The 20,571-nt window shown below is 40.3% G+C and overlaps 1 protein-coding gene across 3 annotated transcripts in view; it reads left to right on the forward strand.

The window, feature by feature from the left end:
• JADE1 (jade family PHD finger 1) overlaps positions 1-20,571 on the forward strand; it is a 101,996-nt gene that overhangs the window by 17,875 nt on the left and 63,550 nt on the right. For 2 of the 3 annotated variants that reach the window (XR_014493028.1, XM_083367318.1), the window contains exons 3-4: positions 14,988-15,070; positions 15,167-15,241. Coding sequence is in view for 2 of the 3 variants with exons in the window: in XM_083367318.1 (XP_083223444.1) it covers positions 14,988-15,070; positions 15,167-15,241 (158 nt within the window). In the remaining variant the exon portion in view is untranslated. The remainder of the gene's footprint in view (positions 1-14,987; positions 15,071-15,166; positions 15,242-20,571) is intronic. The other variant, XM_083367319.1, reaches the window with a different exon arrangement.

The raw sequence follows: 20,571 nt of genomic DNA on the forward strand, positions 1-20,571 counted from the left end.
AGTGGTTTGCCATTGCCTTTTTCCAGACACAATGACTGATCTAGTTTTGTGCCTAAAATAGAACTAGAACTAAAAATTTCCTTGTTTCTAGCCTGATGCCTTAACCCAGAGGTCCCCAAACTTTTGGGCACCAGGGACCGGTTATATGGAGAGAGGTTTTTTGTGAACCGTAGCGGGCGTGGTTTTGTGTGCTGCCTGCATCCTGCAGATGGGGCTTTGCTTGTTTGTGCAGTCTGGTTGCTGGCATGCCACAGACTGGTACTGGTCCACGGACCGGGAGTTGGGGACCCCTGCCTTAACCTACTATATCAAATTTACAGAAATTAATGAAACCTCTGCAAGAAATTTTTTAAAAAAGCTTTAAAAGCTTTCCTTTTAAAAAGGGAAGTTTCCCTCGATATGCAGTTCTGTGAAATTTTGAGAACTGTAGTCCCAATATTCTTGAGCGCATAGTTTAGAATTCTCATATGAATAACTGTTAGAAATCCCTCATGGGAACTTATTATTATCAATATTATTATTGATAATATTAATAATATTAATATTAATATTATTATTGATTACAGTGCTTCAGAAGCATCAAAGACGTAGGCAGTGGGTATCCTTAGTATATTTATGTGGTAATTCCTGGAAAAGGGAGAATTCTTTTAGTTATTAATGTCAGCGATAGCTTAATTTCTTCTTAAAAGATGGGATGAATCTTATATTAGAAACCCCAGCTTTTGAGAAAAGGGGTTAGTACTCTTTTTAACTTAATTAGCCAAGAGCCTCCTAGTGTGGTTTGAGAGTGAGCTGCATTTAAAGGAATTTGGCAGAAGGCCTCAAGCTTGGAAATTATACATATATTTTCTTGTAGTTAAACTATTCCTTCATCAAGGGTGCAGCTATTCGCTTTTAATAACTGAAATTATTAAACCCTGGTGGTGTTTTTCAGAAAGGAAGAAAAGCTTAAGTTCTGTTGCAACTCCCACTTTTCCCTGCGCTTTCCTCAAGCATTCTACTTCCAGGATGACAAAAAATGTGGGAATGGGGCTTATCTTAAGTAGTATTGGGACTTGGATAATGTCACTAATGATAGCAACGTACCATCTAATTATGCAACTGTCTTTTGTATCAACCTGCAGTGGAAACAGAAAAGAATAATAGGGTCATTATTAACCTTTTGAAGATACCAGCATCATCAGGTCTTGTTCTTCATTAACTATATTTTCCAGATTATAGGAAGGAAAATTAAGATCTCTTTTATCCTAATAGTTTAGCATGCCTCCAATCTTTGGCATTTCCTCCTTGAATTGATTCCATTACAGTTTTGAGTTACAATGGGAATGCATAACATTTCTGTAGTTAAATGGCTTTAGAAATCTTCATAAAGGTGAGAATATAGAATTTGCATCCAGTTTTTTGCCACAGACTTCCTATTTCTCAATACTTCTCCAAAATCTCTTCTTGATGCTCTCCGAGCGTGGTTGGTTTCTTGCAGATTTTTCGTTACCTGAATGAAATGTCTGCAAGCAAACAAATAAGCTCAGAGAACATGAAGGACTCTACATTTCTGTCCTGAGCTATGTATATTGTCTTCTGTTGGTTCTAAACTGATTTTTATAATCTGAATTATAGTCTTTTTAAGTTTTTCCCCACACCAAAACATAAACATGAATCAATTTTCCTTAAAAATCTCACAATTTCTTTATATGCAGCTCACTTTCAAACCATTGTTTTATGTTTCTTGTATTTTTAACTGAAATGAAACTGGACACAGTGATGTAAATATTCATTATTTTAAGAATTGCTTTCTATAATTACTTTGAATTTAGAAATAATTGAGAGTTGAAATTTAATTTGACAAACCACCTTGAGTTAAAAATTTGACTTAAGTAAACTTTGAGTTAAGGTTATTATGTATTCACTGTTAATATTTCTATCATATTGAGTAAGGTTGAAGTGCCAAACAATGCAACTGACTCTCTAAACAGTTCTATATGATTTTAAACATGCAGATTTTTGTCTTCTATGGCATATAACTGGATGCCAACAGACGATATATGTTTCATTGGAAGAAAAATTTGACCAAAAGAAATCCCACCAGTCATAATGTTAGTTAGTACAGCTTTTTATATATCCAGTGCTATGAAAGGATCTCTATGAGTAGATTATGCTATGAGAAACAGTATTTCATGTGTCTTCTTTTTTCTATTTTAATTCTTTTCAGAAACCTTTTTCAGAAATAGAATACGTTAAGAGCTATGTAGGAAAGGGAGAATGAGTGTCTTGTTTTTTTCCCCTTCTCCTTTCAGTAATAGAGCCCTTTGGTAAGACAACCTAAATAAAACTTAATGGGTACAGTTGGAGTAACGCCTTTCACAACAGATATGAGATTTCCCAGTTTGCGTTGGCTATTAAGATTGATACAGCACGTAAGAAAAATTTGCAGATATTTCTACTTTAAGAAGAATAACAGTTATTATTTGTAGGATACTTTTGTCATGTAGTCTATTGAAACAAAAGGTCTAAGTTTAGAATGGCTTGTGTTGCAGCCAATTTTCTGCAGAATGCCTGGCATGTGGCTCATTGTAACCTACACTGCATGGGATTAGCAGGAAGTTGAAATAAGGTTTTATGACGATGGGCTGGTTTCTCAGATCATTTCCATTTTTGCTCCAGATGCGTGGTTTTTCCAACAAATTGTGCTCCTAGCAATTGTGCCAATTCTCACTCAAAATAGAATGCTTGAAAGGAGCTAGGCAGATGGAAATACTAACAGGAAGGAGCAGCAGCAGCTAGGCTTGCATGTATGTTATAAACTCTTGTGGAATGACCAGATTTAGCCATATAAGAAGCAATGTATTTACTATCAGGGAAAATGCGTACAGTTTGTAAAAGTGTTCTGGCTTTGAAGTGTTAATGAAATGGTAGCAGCCTGGAGTGCGCCTAGGAGATAGTTGGATGCTCAGCAGCTGGTTTTACAACAGTGTTCTGCATTAGGCATGCTGAAGCTAATCTTCTGCCACGCAGCATAACATATTGGTTGCTGGGTTGTGCTCTCCGGGACACCGGATGTGTTGTGGCAGCTTATGGGGGACTAATCCTTTCAAAAATGCTTAAATCTATCATTTCTTTTTCCCTTACTCCTTTTTCTTTGGAAGAATATGTGTATAGCAGGATATATCAAAGACTTGCAAAAGTGTAGGGAATGTAAACTTTCAGCATGCATACAATGTTAGTGGAGACAATTCAACACAATTGTTGCTGTCCTCAGGAATGGTTGAGGATATCGACCAATATTACAGCAAGTGCAAGTTGTGCAATACTCCAGAAGTTCCCAAAGAACCCTGGGATAAGAACTCCCTTTTATTGGCAAGTGTCAATGACCATGATGAACAGTGATGTGCTTGGCAAGATTGACAGGAGAAAGCCACTATTCTCCAGAAAGAAAATTTTTGCATAACTCCATTTTGCAAAAGGCCATGTGAGTAAGCCATACATCTATTGGAAGAAGGTTTTGTGAACAGATTAAACCAAAATAGAATTTTATGCCTTGAATGAGAAAATGTTAAGTTTGGCAAAAGGCAAATGCTGCTTTTGTGTATAAGAACCTTATATCCTGTCAGTGAAATAAGGTGATGGCAGTATAATGGTTTGGGCAGTTGACCATGAATTTTGAATTGTACCAGAAAATCTTACAGGAAAATGTCAGTATCTGTGAACTGAAGCTCAACAAGAAAAAGTGTATCATGCAGCAAGACAATATCGAAAACAGATAAGTTGTATGACCATGTAATGGTTAAAACAGGAGAGAGTTAATGGTTTTGGAACGACCAAGTCGAAATCTGGACCTTAAATCTTACAGAACTGTTGCCTGAAGCAGGCATTCGTATGAGGAAGCCCTTTAGCACCCCTGAGATGAAGCTATTCTGTAAGGAGAAATGGGTTAAATTCCTGCAAGATGATGTGCAGGACTGGTCAACAGTTATTGGAAACATTTAAGTTTATTGAATTTATATACCGCCCTTTTCCCGTAGGACTCAGGGCGGTTTACAAGGTATTTAAAAACATCAATACAATACAAAAGTTAAAAACAATTAAAAATAATTAAATTTGATCCCTTGAAAGTATAAAACCCCCAATTAAAAACTCTCAGCCTGGGCCGGAAAGCTCAAAGAGCCAGGTCTTCAGGTCCCGGCGGAATGAACGAAGGTCAGGGGCAGTCCTAAGCTCCACGGGCAGCTGGTTCCAAAGGGCAGGCGCACCCACTGAGAAGGCCCTCCCCCTGGGTGTTATCCGCCGGCAGTCTTTTACCGGCGGCACCCTGAGAAGGCCCTCCCTGTGGGAGCGCACAGGACGAAGGGAACTTGATGCCGGCAGCAGGTGTTCCCTCAAATATCCTGGACCCAAGCCATTTAGGGCTTTATAGGTCATCACCAGCACCTTGAATCTCACCTGGAGGGCAACCGGAAGCCAATGCAGCTCGCGGAGTAGAGTTGTTACATGGGAGTATCGGGAAACCCCCATCACAACTCGCGCGGCCGCATTCTGCACCAGCTGAAGCCTCCGAGTGGTCCTCAAGGGCAGCCCCATGTAGAGAGCGTTGCAGTAGTCTAACCGGGAGGTCACGAGCGCATGAGTGACTGTGCATAGGGCATCTCGGTCCAGATAGGGCTGTAACTGGTGCACCAGGCGAACCTGGGCAAAAGCCCCTCTGGTCACGGCTCCTATGTGATCTTCAAAATTGAGCCGTGAATCCAGGAGGACGCCCAAGTTGCGAGCCCTATCAATGTTGGGTAACACCTCACCCCCCCATCGTTAAAGATGGAATAGTCTAGTTAACCCGAGATGCCGGTATGCACAGCCACTCAGTCTTGGCAGGATTGAGACGAAGCCTGTTTCTCCCCATCCAGACCTGGACTGCCTCCAGGCAACAGGACATCACGGCGAGGGCATCACTGGGTTGGTTCGGGGTGGAGAAAAAAAGTTGGGTATCATCAGCATACTGATGATACCCCACCCCGAAACCACGAATGATCTCACCCAGCGGCTTCATATAAATGTTGAACAGGAGGGGAGAGAGAACCTACCCCTGAGGAACTCCACAAACGAGAGGCCTCGGGGCGGATCTTTGCCCTCCCGTCAACACCGACTGCGAGCGGCCTAGGAGATAGGAGGAGAACCACCGTAAAACGGTGCCTCCCACTCCCAACCCCCTGAGACGCCGCAGTAGGATACCATGGTCGATGGTATCAAAAGCCGCTGAGAGATCTAATAGGACTAGGACAGAGGAACAACCCCTGTCCCGAGCCCGCCAGAGATCATTCACCTGCGCGACCAATGCCGTCTCCGTGCTGTGCCCGGGCCTGAAACCCGATTGGTACGGGTCCAGATAATCATTTTCCTCCAGGAAATTGCCTAATTGGAGGTACAACAGTTACTCAAAGCAAAGTTCTGTTTCCAGCTATATTTTATTGATTAACTTGAGAAAAAGATCAGCATTATGGTATGCATTTATATCTTGGGAATGCAATTCTAATCTTTTTTCTCTACCTAACGGTTTAAGCTCCTGCATGAAAAATAAAATTACATAAAAATATATTAATTTCACAGTTTTATTAGAGCAGGGGTGTCAAACTCAATTTCATTGAGGGCCGCATCAGCATTGCGGTTGCCCTCAGGGGGCCGGGTAGGTATGGTCAGGGTGGGCGTGGCCTACTGGGTGGGAATGGCTAGAGTGCATATGGCCTACTGGGTGGGCATGGCCAGCTCTACATAATTCGTATCAAGGGTGCCTATGGGGGCCTGGGCAGGAGTGGGACAGATCTGAGGGTCTCTGGCAGAAAGAGGGTCTCTGGCAGAAAGAGGGTCTCTGGGCCAGGGCCAAAGCAGTGGGGGCCGTTCCCTCACTGTTTCCAGGATGGCTTCGCGGGCCACATGAAACCACTTCTCGGGCCGGATTCGGCCTCCGGGCCTTGTGTTTGACATGTCTGTATTAGAGGAATGCCACATATATAAATTACTAGTAGCAAAACATTACTTTTTTTGCAAGTATTAATTTTTAATTAATTTTATTCAAAAAGTAAATCTCACTTATATCTAATGACAGTATATTTAATTGTCAGCCAAATCATAGGTAATATAGGGTAGTCTCAGTGCAGATTATGGCCTCCAGACACTATTGAAACAATCCCAAGAAAGTTTATTTTCAGAGTTTGTTAGTCCCCCCAAGACAGAATTTTTATTACCTAGAGAAAACTGAAATCTTCAATTAACGTCCAGTTTTTTAAAAATCAGAAGATTCAGGTTTATTGATCAGTTCTGATTTGCTATCTGCAAATATAATTTGCTGTAAGCTCATTACCTGATATTTCAAATAGGTAATTTGACTACTTTGCCTTATTGTTCCTGCTGGGGCATCCAACCACAAATTAATCAAGGAAAAAGAGAAGATGACTTTATAGGTAGTTCCCAAGGTACTAGCCTAATAGAGCCTTCCCATTAGGCTTGTAATCATCAAATGAATCGGACTCAATATTACAACATTTTAAAATCAAACTCTTTAATTGAATCAAATGGGTTGTTAAATGAACGAAGATTTGACTTACTATTTCCTCTGATGGCTGCCTGAACTGAGAGACTTCCCGCTGCTGCTGCAGGCTGTTTCTGGCGCAAATCAGCTGTTTCAGGTTTTAGGAACTACAGTATTGTAAATTGCCTCCCAAGCAGGCAGCAGGCTTTTTTTAAAACAACAACAACAACAACAACAAAAAACATTTGTTGCTAGGCACCTCAAGCTTCTTCAGAGGGGGGGTGGGGGAGAATTCTCCAAATTGCAGTTGCCACTAAAGTAAGTAACTTTAGCTTTAAGCATCTCCAGGCAGGCATGCAGAGGGAGATGGGGTGGAGTTTACAGAACTGTCGGCTTGCAACAGTAATTGGGATGGAAGGGACCTTGAGGTCATCTAGTCTAACCCACTGCTCTCACGAGAAAGTACTGTACTGTACTGTACAGGGAGTGCAGAATTATTAGGCAAATGAGTATTTTGACCACATCATCCTCTTTATGCATGTTGTCTTACTCCAAGCTGTATAGGCTCGAAAGCCTACTACCAATTAAGCATATTAGGTGATGTGCATCTCTGTAATGAGAAGGGGTGTGGTCTAATGACATCAACACCCTGTATCAGGTGTGCATAATTATTAGGCAACTTCCTTTCCTTTGGCAAAATGGGTCAAAAGAAGGACTTGACAGGCTCAGAAAAGTCAAAAATAGTGAGATATCTTGCAGAGGGATGCAGCACTCTTAAAATTGCAAAGCTTCTGAAGCGTGATCATCGAACAATCAAGCGTTTCATTCAAAATAGTCAACAGGGTCGCAAGAAGCGTGTGGAGAAACCAAGGCGCAAAATAACTGCCCATGAACTGAGAAAAGTCAAGCGTGCAGCTGCCAAGATGCCACTTGCCACCAGTTTGGCCATATTTCAGAGCTGCAACATCACTGGAGTGCCCAAAAGCACAAGGTGTGCAATACTCAGAGACATGGCCAAAGTAAGAAAGGCTGAAAGACGACCACCACTGAACAAGACACACAAGCTGAAACGTCAAGACTGGGCCAAGAAATATCTCAAGACTGATTTTTCTAAGGTTTTATGGACTGATGAAATGAGAGTGAGTCTTGATGGGCCAGATGGATGGGCCCGTGGCTGGATTGGTAAAGGGCAGAGAGCTCCAGTCCGACTCAGACGCCAGCAAGGTGGAGGTGGAGTACTGGTTTGGGCTGGTATCATCAAAGATGAGCTTGTGGGGCCTTTTCGGGTTGAGGATGGAGTCAAGCTCAACTCCCAGTCCTACTGCCAGTTTCTGGAAGACACCTTCAAGCAGTGGTACAGGAAGAAGTCTGCATCCTTCAAGAAAAACATGATTTTCATGCAGGACAATGCTCCATCACACGCGTCCAAGTACTCCACAGCGTGGCTGGCAAGAAAGGGTATAAAAGAAGGAAATCTAATGACATGGCCTCCTTGTTCACCTGATCTGAACCCCATTGAGAACCTGTGGTCCATCATCAAATGTGAGATTTACAAGGAGGGAAAACAGTACACCTCTCTGAACAGTGTCTGGGAGGCTGTGGTTGCTGCTGCACGCAATGTTGATGGTGAACAGATCAAAACACTGACAGAATCCATGGATGGCAGGCTTTTGAGTGTCCTTGCAAAGAAAGGTGGCTATATTGGTCACTGATTTGTTTTTGTTATGTTTTTGAATGTCAGAAATGTATATTTGTGAATGTTGAGATGTTATATTGGTTTCACTGGTAAAAATAAATAATTGAAATGGGTATATATTTGTTTTTTGTTAAGTTGCCTAATAATTATGCACAGTAATAGTCACCTGCACACACAGATATCCCCCTAAAATAGCTATAACTAAAAACAAACTAAAAACTACTTCCAAAAATATTCAGCTTTGATATTAATGAGTTTTTTGGGTTCATTGAGAACATGGTTGTTGTTCAATAATAAAATTAATCCTCAAAAATACAACTTGCCTAATAATTCTGCACTCCCTGTATTTCTGATAAATGCCTATCCAGTCTCTTCTTAAAAGCCTCCAGTGAAGGAACACTCACAACTTCTGGAGGCAATTTAAATTTAAAACCTTAAAGAAAAAAAACACTGCCCCCTGATCAGCACAAGCTTCTCCAGGCAAAATTCAAAATGGGGTGGGGATTTCCTTCCAGTAAGGGGTTAGCAGAATCTTTGGTGGGTCTATGCTAGGGAGAGGAGGCAGCAGCAGCCACATGTTATAGGTTTCAGGCAAAGGCAAACAAACAATCTTGCGAAGTAGTGTACTTAAAACCACAATAAAAAACAGAGCAGTTCCCAAAGTGATTACAAACAATACAGTACAGTACTATAGAACAGGGCTTTTCAACCTTTTCACTGATTGTACCACTTTTAGAATATGGCAGTATTCAAATACCACCAGTCACCTAGCAAGGTGTCAAAAAGCTGATGACCAAAAAATATATAAAAAATAGAAACAAGTGATAAAGTACTGGTAGTCCTCACCCCCTTTGATATCCTCTCCCCTCTTTATATCCTCTCTTCTCTCCCCCCTTTTATATCCTCTTCTCTCATCCCCTTTAATATCCTCTCTTCTCTCACCCCCCCTTTTATATCCTCTCTTCTCTCACCCCCCCTTTTATATCCTCTCTTCTCTTACCACCTTTATATCCTCTCGTCTCTCCCCCTCAGCAGGACCCAGGCAACGCCTCGTGCAGTTCCAGCTGAATCTCTGCCTGAAGACCACATGAGGCTGCCTGCCACCCCCAATTAGCTGGAGCTGCGCACGCCATTCCTGGGCTCTCAGCAGGACCCAGGCAATGTGTCACACAGCTCCAGCTAAATCTCCACCCAAAGACTGGGTGAGGCTGCCTGCCACCCCCAAGGCTGCCGGCAATCAGCTGGAGTTGCGCACATTGATCCTGGGCTCTCAGTAGGACCCAGGCAATGCCTCGTGCAGTTCCAGCTGACTTTCCCACAAGCCTATGGGGTGCTGCTGCGGCTTCACCTCATCCACTTTTACACTTTTTTTTGCAGTGCTGTTCAACCCGTCATACGCGTACAACCTGCCAGGTGCCAATATACCAGTTGTGGTACGCGTACCACCGGTTGAAAATCCCTACTATAGAGTAACAAAAAAGAATATTTTAAAATATGTACAGAAGTAATTCTAGTTGTCTGCAGTACTATAGTCCTCAAGCCCAGCAAGCAGCAGATCTTCCACGCAGCTCCAGGAAAATGAAAACAAAAAATGGTCGATACCGGCTGCAAAAATCACTGGATATTGTTTGGCCATGTGACCAGGAACAACAACAAAAAAAGCCCCACTTCTGGCTTCTCATAGGCCCGAACAGGCCCAGGCAAGTCACAAAGTTAAAATGGCCACTGCAGCAGCTGAGACTGAATCCAAGTCACATGGCTACAGAGGCCTGCTTTTGATCACAATTTTGAATTTCTAATGTAATTACCCTTTCTGAATAAACTCGTTTTTGTGAAATCTTGCTAAATAAATGCATGTATCTGGAGGATTATCTGTATTGTATGATCTTTCACACAGCTAGTTGTTCAGACTGGATTTGGCATTTTTGTCTGCTTGTTTCCCTCCCAAGGACCTGGGATAGGCAGATATGGATGTTTGATGGTGTTATAGATATTGTTGCAGGATGTACGCTTTTCCCGAATAAAGCTGCCTTTTGCAATTTATTGAATTTGTTAATGCCGATGGTGTTCAAGTGGTATTCCAGTTGTTTTGGAATTTCATCCAAGGTGCCTATTACTATTGGTACTAAAAGAAATAATGTAAAGCTTTCCCTGTCCAGTCGTATCTGACTGTAAGAGTGTGGTGCTCACCTCTGTTTCTTGGCTAAGGGAGCCAGCAATGTCCAAAGACATTTTCCAAGGGCTTGGCATGCTGTTACCTCCCTACCTAAGTGGTACCTATTAATCTACTCACATTTGCATGCTTTCAAACTGCTAGGTGGGCAGGAGCTGGGGGAGGAACAGGTGCTCACCCTGTCGCTTGGTTCCTGGGTCTTAAATCCAGGCTGTCGGCTTTCTAGCTGACAAGCTCAGTGTCTTTAACCACTGAGCCATCACACCTCCTATTGGTAATACCTTTGCTTTATTTTGTCACTGTCATTCTATTTCTGTTTTTCAGGTCTTTAAACTTCGTTATCTTCTCGAGTTCTTTCTCTTCTCTTCTGCTTTCTCCAGGTGCTGCCATGTCTATTATCCAGATATTTTTGTCTTTCTTATTGACAGTTGTTAAGTCTGGGGTTTTATGTTTGCAGGTGCCTACCTGTTTGAATTCTAAAATATCAGAACAATTTAGCTTCTTCACTTTCTATTATCTTTGTCTATTTTGTGGTCCCGCCAGTTCTTTGCTAATGGTGTTTCCTGCAGATATTTCAATGCACCGTTGTTGTTGCTTTGTTATTCTATTGTTTGTAGTCAGTCTGTGCGAATTTCAGTAGGCAACTAAATGGCCCACTTCAGCTTCTTTTCAGAGGCTGCATTTGCTGTGTGTTACTTTCTTGCCAATTCTGTCTTTGTATGCATTTCTTAAAACTTGGTCTGATGCAGCCAGAATTAGCCCCTCAGTCCTTCTTCAATTTTCTTGCTCTTAGCCATTGCCAAATCTTTTTGTTACCTGCTTTGGCTGCTATACTTTGCCTTGCTATATCACTTTTCTGTTCTTCATTTGGCCTTTCTTTGTAGGTCAGTTTGGTCTCTAGTATTCAGTAAGGCATCATGATATATTAGTTTCAGCGCATTTCCTTCATAGTCCTTCAGATATTCTTAAACTATGCTTTTTCTCTTTTTTCAACCACTTGATGTACTTGTAACATTCCATGCCAATGTATTTTCCTTGGTAAGTCTTGTCAATTTTGTGGCGTAGATGAAGAGCATGATTCATTGTCAGTATTTTTTTTTTGGTCTTCCTATCCAGGACATTTAGTTTTGCTTGAGTCTAGTTCACTATTCCAGCTGGGTATCTTAATGACTGGAATTGCATAGGTGTTAATTACCATGATGTTGTTTCCTCCACTGACTTTGGAGTTTTAAGATCTTGAGTCTCAACGTGTATTCACTTCTAACATTTTCAGTGAGCTTGATGTTGTTTCTTGAAATAAATACTTTCAGTTTCATTAACCAGTGAACAAATGCATTTTTGGGGGGAGATAACTGTTTCACAGCTAGTCCTTGACTTATTACCATAATTGAGCTCAAAATTTCAGTTGCTGAGCAAGTTAAGTGAATTTTGCCCCATTTTACAATTTTGCCACAGTTGTTAAAAGAATCACTACAGTTGTTAAGTTAGTAACAAACTTGTTAAGTGAATCTGGCTTCCCCATTGACTGCTTGTCAGAAGGTCACAAAAAGGTGACCACATGACCTCCGAGACACTACGTCATAAATTCATGCTAGTTGCCAAGCGTCTGGGTTTGATCATGTGACTATGGGGATGCTGTATTGGTCGTCAATGTGAAAAATAGTCGTAAGTCACTTTTTTCTGTGCTGTTGTAACTTTGAATGGTCACTAAACAAATGATTGTAAGTCAAGGACTACCTATAGTAGTAATCTCAGCAAAATCAAATTGTTCAAGTAGGTGCTTCTCATGTCAGAAATCAAAGCTTGTCCTTCAGCAAGCAGTTGTTAAAGAGTTCACTGAAAACTATAGATACTTCTTGACATATAACCGTTTTTTAACTATTCAAAGTTAACAGCTTCAGAAAGGGTGTTTTATAGATGTAAAGCAGGGCTTTTCAACCAGTGGTATAGGTACGACCTGTGGTACATTGGCACCTGGCAGGTGGTACGTGACCATCCTAGAAAAGTGGTAGCGGGGGAGGGGAACGAGCTGAACCAGTGGCAGCACTGCACAAGCCTGAGCGAGAGATGGCTGGAGTTGTAGGGCTGTCAGGGCTCAGCGGAAGCACCAGGATCAATGCCAGGCTCCAGCTGGAGCTCGGCGCTGATCCCGGCACGTCTGCTGAGCCCAGAAGAAGCTCCGATCAGCTGGAATGTTGCAGCATCCCAGGGTCTTGTGATTTACATTCAGATGCTTGGCAACTGATTCATATTTATGATGGTCACAGTGTCCCAGGGTCATGTGAAGTGACAAAAACCAGCTGCAACCACCCAGAAGGGGAGACAGGAGGAAGAGTGCTGCTGGACAGGCAGGCGGGTGTCTTGCTCGGCTGTGGCTTGGGGGGCACTTTTTCCGGTGCCATTGTAACTTCGAACAGTCACCAAGTGAACTGTTGTAAGACAAGGACTACCTGTACTTTTTTCATTTTTTTTTTTTTTTTGGTCATCAAGTTTTTGACAGACATTGCTAGGCGACTGGTGGTTGCCATATCCTAAAAGTGGTACAATGGGTGAAAAGGTTGAAAAGCCCTGATGTAAAGCACTTCTGGCCATTGTAAAACATTGTGCTGTTCCCCTTTCCTCTGGTCACTTGACCACATTTTGGGCATTGGACAACTGTTCATATTTTTGACCAGTTGTCATGGCTGATGCAATCATGTGATGACCATTTGCAGTCTTCTCTGTCAGCTTCCTCAGAAAGTCACGGAGAAACCAGCAGGGAAAGTTGGGAGCAGAGAGGATGAAGAGGAGCTGAAATCTTTTGTTAAGTTGCAGGAGTTCATGAAGATTTCAGCTTCAGTCCTGCAGTCCCACGAAAGATTTCTCCTCTTTGCGCATAGAGGGAAGGGGATATCCTTCAATAGGTTGTAGGAACATTTGAGAGCAAAGGGGTTGCCTACAGAGAAAATTTCAGGTCCTTGCACAGCTGAAAGCCTCTGGTAGGCATTCCTTTCACTTCCAAGGAGTTGCCTGCCAGGATCATTTCAGCTCCACACAGAGCTGAAATCTTCTGGCACACAGCTCTTTTGCTGAGAGATTTCTTAAAGATTACAATCAAAATTGCTGGGATTATGTTTGCTGGATGAAGAAGTTATATGGCATCTGCTTTGCATCTGCTTTGCTCAATGACAGATTCCGGTCCTAATTGTGGTTGTAAATCAAGGACTACCTGTATTCATGGTTGATAGGTTCTTCAAATATACACCCTATGGCACTGGATTGTGAAAAAAAATATTTTATTTTTAGTGTCAATATCATCAGTGTTTTCTGGTTTCTGTAGCTACTCCAACTATTTGTAGTAGAGGACAGTGTATTGACATGTCCAAGTGTTACAAAGCCCCAGTATGAGTGTCTATGATTTTGCCTTTTTCAGTAAACCTCTAGATTTAGAACTTTTAATTAACTGGGAAATAAGTAGTGTATGAAAAGAAAATGATGTCTTTATAAAGAAGGTGGTAAATTAATTTTCTTTATAAAAGTAGTTCCAAAGCATTAGTATTCTTGTTTCTATTTTTACTGTCCTTTTATTGTTTTATTTTGGTATTTTTGAGTTCTCAATGATAAGGATTGTTCAGTATTTCAGCTGTCATTAATTTTTTAATTTTGCCTGGAATGTTTTTTTTTGGGGGGGGCATTCATGAAGTTTTCAGATAGATAGTTAAGTTATGGATAGTGATAAGGTAAAAGCTATTTGATGCAAAACAAATGCAGATTTTACACACATACTGACACACACAGACACCCCCAATACTCTTTCCTCCTGCTATTCTCTCTACCACAGCAACCCTGTGAGGTGGGTTGGGCTGAAAGAATGTGGCTGGCCCAAAGTCACCCAGCTGGCTTTCATGGCTAAGGCAGGACTAGAACTCATATTTTCCTATTTTCTAGATTTAGGCATCTAGGTAATGTGATATTGTGATAAAGGAAAAAAGCAGCTGGAGATGCATAACATATTTCTTACCTAATATAATATGATCCTTTCAAATAGTTCACTGATACATGTTACAGCTAGTTTGGTTGCATTTTTTCATTGGGAAATACAAAAAAATAAGGTGAAAAGGATTTATGTGAAATTTAAAAACTTGCTATTTACTACTCTATTCTGGGATTATAGTTAACTAAATTAAAATTACCTTTTGAAGAATTAAAATCCGGAACTGTTTTAGAGTATAATCCCAGAATAGTTGGAAGAATTAATGTAACCTGGAAACAGGCAAGAAACCGATTTAGTTTGTAATTTATGTATGTATGTGTATGTATGTATTTATTTATTTTCAATTTTTTATTCAGTTTTGTTTGAGTTGATATTGTATAAATAATTGTTACTTATTAAGTTAATGCCAAAATCAGCATTGTAATTTAAGGGAAATGAGTCTTTGTAGAATTTTCATGCTTTCAAAATCCAAACTGTAATAGGTTTGGGATAGGATTACCCAACAGTATGCATGTCCGTTATTAAAATGTAGATGAGATGAAAAAACAAATTCTTACTGAAAGTTGGTTTAAATATCTTATCTGGATTTGGAGCATGTACATTCTCAGCTATATTTCTTTCTGTTTTCTAGGCTTATCAACCTGGTCCCAACATTCTAGGTCTCAGCCTCAGAGGAGTTCATGCTCTAAGAGTAAAGATCGAAAACCATCAGAGGTATTACTTTGATATCTATCAGGGCATCTTGCTGAAATACAGATGTATCTTTTTTTCCTAATACTTCTTTTTCTTTCCTTTTCCGCTCCATCTCAGCTGGCACCCAGCAACCTTTCTTCTGGCCAGGAGATCAGGGAGCTCAGCTGCTGCCACAGTCCCTGCCAGCATCAAGTTAGTTATTTAGCCATGAATATTGGATTGGTTTAGCACCAACCCAGTTTTCTTTCCTTTTCTCTTCTTCTTTCTTTTCTTTTCATTTTTCTCCCCCCTTCCCCAATTTGTTGGTAAAGAGTGAAAATGTTATTTAGGAGTGTTTTCTGTATGTTACTAATCATTACAGCAGATTGATAAATAAGAACTTTTGTTTAACAAAGTGAAACTAGACACATTTGTCTTGTTAAATGTTTCTTGTACATTTTTTTCCTGCAGAAAAGCAGGAAATATGAATTTGTTTTTCTTTTCACAGTGGATTCGGTAAGATGCAAACTGGTACAAGAATTTCAAATGGTCACGTTCCTCGAGTATCAAGAGTAGAAAACATCAATATTTACTTGGATGTTTCTGAAATAAATTATGTTTTGGGTCTTGACATCCACCCCTCTTAACTTTTATTCTGGATTACTTATATAAAGGTCACTGTTGCCATGATAGGTTTTGGCATGTGGTTATTTATCAAAATGAATTAGAAACTATTTATTGATGGAATGTTTATCCTGGAAAAAGAGCTATCATAAGATACAGTTGCTGTACTGCACTCTTCTTATTCCAATTAGAGTTTCCCCTTTTCTTTTTATTATGTATGTGTATGTATTCTCTATGATTTATATTGAGCCTTGTTTCAGTGGATTAACTGCAAAATCTTACTTGCAAAGTTCTCTATATTAATTGGTGTGTTTTATCTTGTTCTTCAGCTGAAAAGAGTCCCAAAGAGCAGCATAAAATTAACAGCAAACTAGGCTGTCATCTGTAAAAGATGCAGTGTGAAAGAGGAAAAAAAGTGATGAAAATAGAAAAGAAAAACAAGGCTTCTTAAAAGTGATAGGTGGAGAGTTGTGTACCATTCATTGTTTAGTGATAGTAATTTTACATGATTGTCTCTAGGCATGCTGATTGCATCTGCAGAACAGCAGGAATAGTAGTCAAATTGGTGATTCTTGGAAATTGTATCCTTGATGTTCCATTAAATTCTCTTTTGTCTTGTAGCCAACTCTTCACAATGTTCAGGTGCAGAAATACTCACACTGGTTTTTCCCTGAGCTAGCCAAATTCAATCCAGATATCAAAGTCCTGAATGTCTGGCATTTACTTCTCTCTGGATATCTTTTTATCTACTATGCATACACATTTATACATATTCATACTGTACACATATATACATGCACACACACATTTTCTGGGTGATTTCAAAAATGGTTTTTAGGTAGTGTTCCCTACTCCAACTTAGAGGAGATGAGCTACTCTATTTAATCATTGCTGTCTGAAAGATTTTTACTGCCTCTGCCCATTCTTGAATTTGATTGTGGGTGATGGGAAAAGTGGAATCAAATCAGTCTTTCCCAGCCTGAGAACTTCAGAATTTATAACCAGTTCTTGAAGTTGCAGTCCTAGAAACTCAAGTTCCAGAATGGAATTATTGTGATTATTATTCATGCAATTCTGATGTCGCCTGACTCCAGTCAACCTTGGGTAGCTCTGCAGATTCTATTGCAGTGACAACTGGAAGGCACCAAGTTGGACAAATCAATCTTAAATTACTTAGATATTCCTGTTCAGATGTAATACACTTACTCTGGATGAAACCTAACCAGTAAAATCTTTATTTATCATTTTGGTGTTAATCCAGATGAATTAAGCAGTCTGTAAAAAATATGCATAATGCTTGTAAATGAAAGAGGAATGATTCAGATCATTCAGAGTTGCAAGATGGATTGATTTATGAGGCAGGATGTGTGAAACATATTTACATTACCACCAGCAGTGTTTGTAAAACGTGTAGAATCATTTTCAAAGCATTTCTTTTGAATCAGTGTCAGTTGAAGCATTGAGATTAATTCCATGATATGTGGTTTCAGTTATTTCAGCCAGATAAGGATTGTTTTGCTGCTCTTGTATCACCTTCCCCATTCTTGAATGGATTGCTTTTAAGTAGAGCTCAGTTCTTCTAAAGTGGTTGATATATAAGTGATCCTTGCTGTCATTGCATGAACTGATCTAGTTTCTCTGTAGCAAATTTATTTAATATCTATTCCACCCTGTCCCAGCATATTTTAAAACTCTTGGGGAATATCTGCATGTGACCCAGGGCATTCAGCAGATAGTTAATTCACAGGTTGTGGATGGAATGCTGGTCATGAATTATTCTTGTTACATTGTAATATTTTGTGGTCAGGATTATGTAGGAAGAAGCATTTATAGTCCTTTTAATGCTTACCGTTTCTGCTTTAATATATAAGAGATAAAAATAGATTCACAGAAATAGTGCATGCAAGTGCACTTTTGAGGTAGTCCTTGACTTATGACCACAGTGGGACATTGCTAAGTGATGTAGTTGTGATGTCACTTGACCACATCACTTAGCAATGGCACTCGACTTTGCCATTGTTAACCTAATTTCACCAGTCTTTAACTGAGGATCCATATTATTCCAAGCCTCGGTAAGGTAAGGAACTACCTCGCCTTCCACTCCCCCAAACTGTCTATTCTGCCCATTTCTACCATTTTGTTTGCTCTGCACCGTGCTTTGGGGCAGTAGACAGCCCCAAAACCACATTGCTCTAGGGCTGCTTGCCACATTGTGACTCAGAAGCTTGGTGCGCCATGGCTCTGGGGCTGCAATAAGCCTCTGAACCACTATGCAAAGCTGTAGCCACTCCAGGAAGACTTAGTCCAGCACCTTGGTGCAAATTGGCAGCCACCACAGCAGTGTGACACAAAGCCACACCTGCCCTGGGAAAATTCCGATACAATCAGCTGCAGTCAACCTCACCTACCACCTTGCAATCTGAGGACTCTGCTGCCATGTGTTGACTTTTGCTGTATTCTTGGCTCTTGTTGCTGATGAGGTGTGTCCCTCCTGGCCCTTCACACAAGACAACTGGCCATATGAGCCCATCTTCCCCATAAGAAATTGCTGTGTGCAACATTGGGAAGAAACCGTTGTGTAGCCAACAGCTGTCTTGCAAAGGGCCTGCCCGGGTATGCTTGGTCAGTAACAGATGTCAGTAGCCGAAGAAGATGTGAAGGGCAGCAGGGGCTGCAAAATCCAGGAAGTTAATATAGATGAGGAGAAGATAGGTGGTGAGGAAAGTTAAAGTACTACTGTGTTCATAAGTGTGAGCAGGCTGCCTTGTACCCAAATTTTGATGATGTGACCATAGCGACGCTGAGGCAGCTGATACTCAGGGACAAGTCATAAGTCCCTTCATTCAGTGCCTCTATAACTTCAAATGATCACTGAACAAATGATCATAAATTGAGGACCATTTGATACCGACGTGTAGTCTTGTTAGAACATGTGGCATTGTAAGGATTCCGTCTCTGCTTCTTTGTAGTGGATTTTTTCCCCAATTTTTTTTATTAATTTTCTATTACATTTGATTAGTGCTTAATAAACATTGTGTTGTCTGGGTTAATTTGTTTGCTTAATAATACAAGTTACATTCTTAGTCTCTACCCCTTTTTTCCAACCATTGATAAAATAAATTCCATGTTTGAAAATATTCTATATCTTCTTTCTCATTGATCCTCAATGTAAGTCTGTCCATTTCAGAACAGTCCAATATCTTCTTGATTATCTCTTCGTCTGGTGGTGTTTCTTCATTCTTCCAGTGCTGAGCAAATACAATCCTTGCTGCTATTAGTACATGCAATGTTAAATATACACTTTGCTTATCAGATTTTTCTAGTATTATACCTAGTAAGCTGATTGAATCATATATTATCCAATGCACACAGTACTTTTAAATTCCTTCGGGTCCAAAGCAAAATTTTGAGCCAAGGCTGCAGAATAGTGCATCTGAATGGTAGATAATATTGTAGCTTTTAAAACAGGCCCCCATCCTTTTGGGCATCAGGGACTGGTTCTGTGGAGAAACATTTTTCCGCGGACCACAGGGGGCGCAGTTTCATGTACTGCCATCAGCCAGCGGATGGGGCTTCACTTGTTTGCGGGGCCCGGTTGCTGGTATGTTGCGGCCTGGTGCCGGTCCATGGACCAGGGATTGGGGACTTCTGTTTTAAAACATACTGTTGATAGGAATATTTGCATTGAAAAGTCATTATACATAATACAAGTAGTTCTCAACATACGACCACAATTGAGCCCAAAATTTCTGTTACTAAGTGAGACATTTGTTGAGTTTTGCCCCCTTTTTGTGACCTTTATTGATACAGTTGTTAAGCGAATCAGTACAGTTGTTAAGTTAGTAACAGTTGTTAAATGAACCTGGTTTCCCCATTGACTTTGCTTGTTGGAAGATTGCAAAAGGTGATCACATGCAACAGTCACAAATATATCTCAATTGCCATGCCTCTGAATTTTGATTATGTGACCATGGGAATGCTGCAACAATTTTAAGTGTGAAAAACGGTCATAGTTCAATTTTTTTAAGTGCCGTTGTAACTCTGAATCACCACTAAACTAACTGTTATAAGTTGAGGACTACTTGTATGTATCTGGTTTGGTTTGGCCTTTGCTTTGGTTTGGGTTTTGCTTTGGTCCATGCCAGTCTTCCCTGAGATCCGTGGGATTTCCAGAATTGTCAGCCAACATAATATAAATATATATGTGTTTGTGGATATGCATTGTGACTTGCTTCTGCTCTGCACGCTTCTGAGAAATGTACCATCTTCTGCAGGAGGTCTATATCTTCAACACGTTCAGTGGAGAACTTCCCAATGGCATAGTGCTAGTACAGATTAATATTTCAGTTGAAATAGGCACAAATATTGCTTTCATCAGCTGAACGCCACATAGGAATACTGTAAATGAATGTGTAACTGATGGTATGGCTTTAGGCTCAATTTTCATAGTATGCTAAATGCTAAAATGATCTCTACAATATAAAAGCAATCATCCCTTGAGCTTTATTTACAGCTAGTGTTTACTTCATGTTGAAAGAATACTGACATATTGGTTGAGAAAATATTGGCTTCTGCAACTCTATCTTATTCTTAAATTATGATAATTGTACTAAAAGGTTGATGCTCCCATATCTTTTGAAAAAGATTTCACAGAATCACTAGGTTGTAATTGCCAAAGAATATATTGATGGTGTGTGGAAATGTAAGGATATGTATTTACTGTTCCATTTCATTATTTCTTTTACCCAGAATTTGCCTGTTATGGTGGATAGTTTCTTGTTACTGACATTCCCTTTGAGATGCGTTTTTCGATAGAATTTAAACTGTTCAAGATAAAGTAGATAGATGTTGGCCATAGGTGCATGATTAGCTGAAACTAGGAAATACAGGTCTTGGCTTAAAAAAGATATCAATAAAAT

This window comes from Vipera ursinii, assembly GCF_947247035.1.
Source record: "Vipera ursinii genome assembly, chromosome: 7".
In the NCBI taxonomy this organism is placed as follows: Eukaryota; Metazoa; Chordata; class Lepidosauria; order Squamata; family Viperidae; genus Vipera; species Vipera ursinii.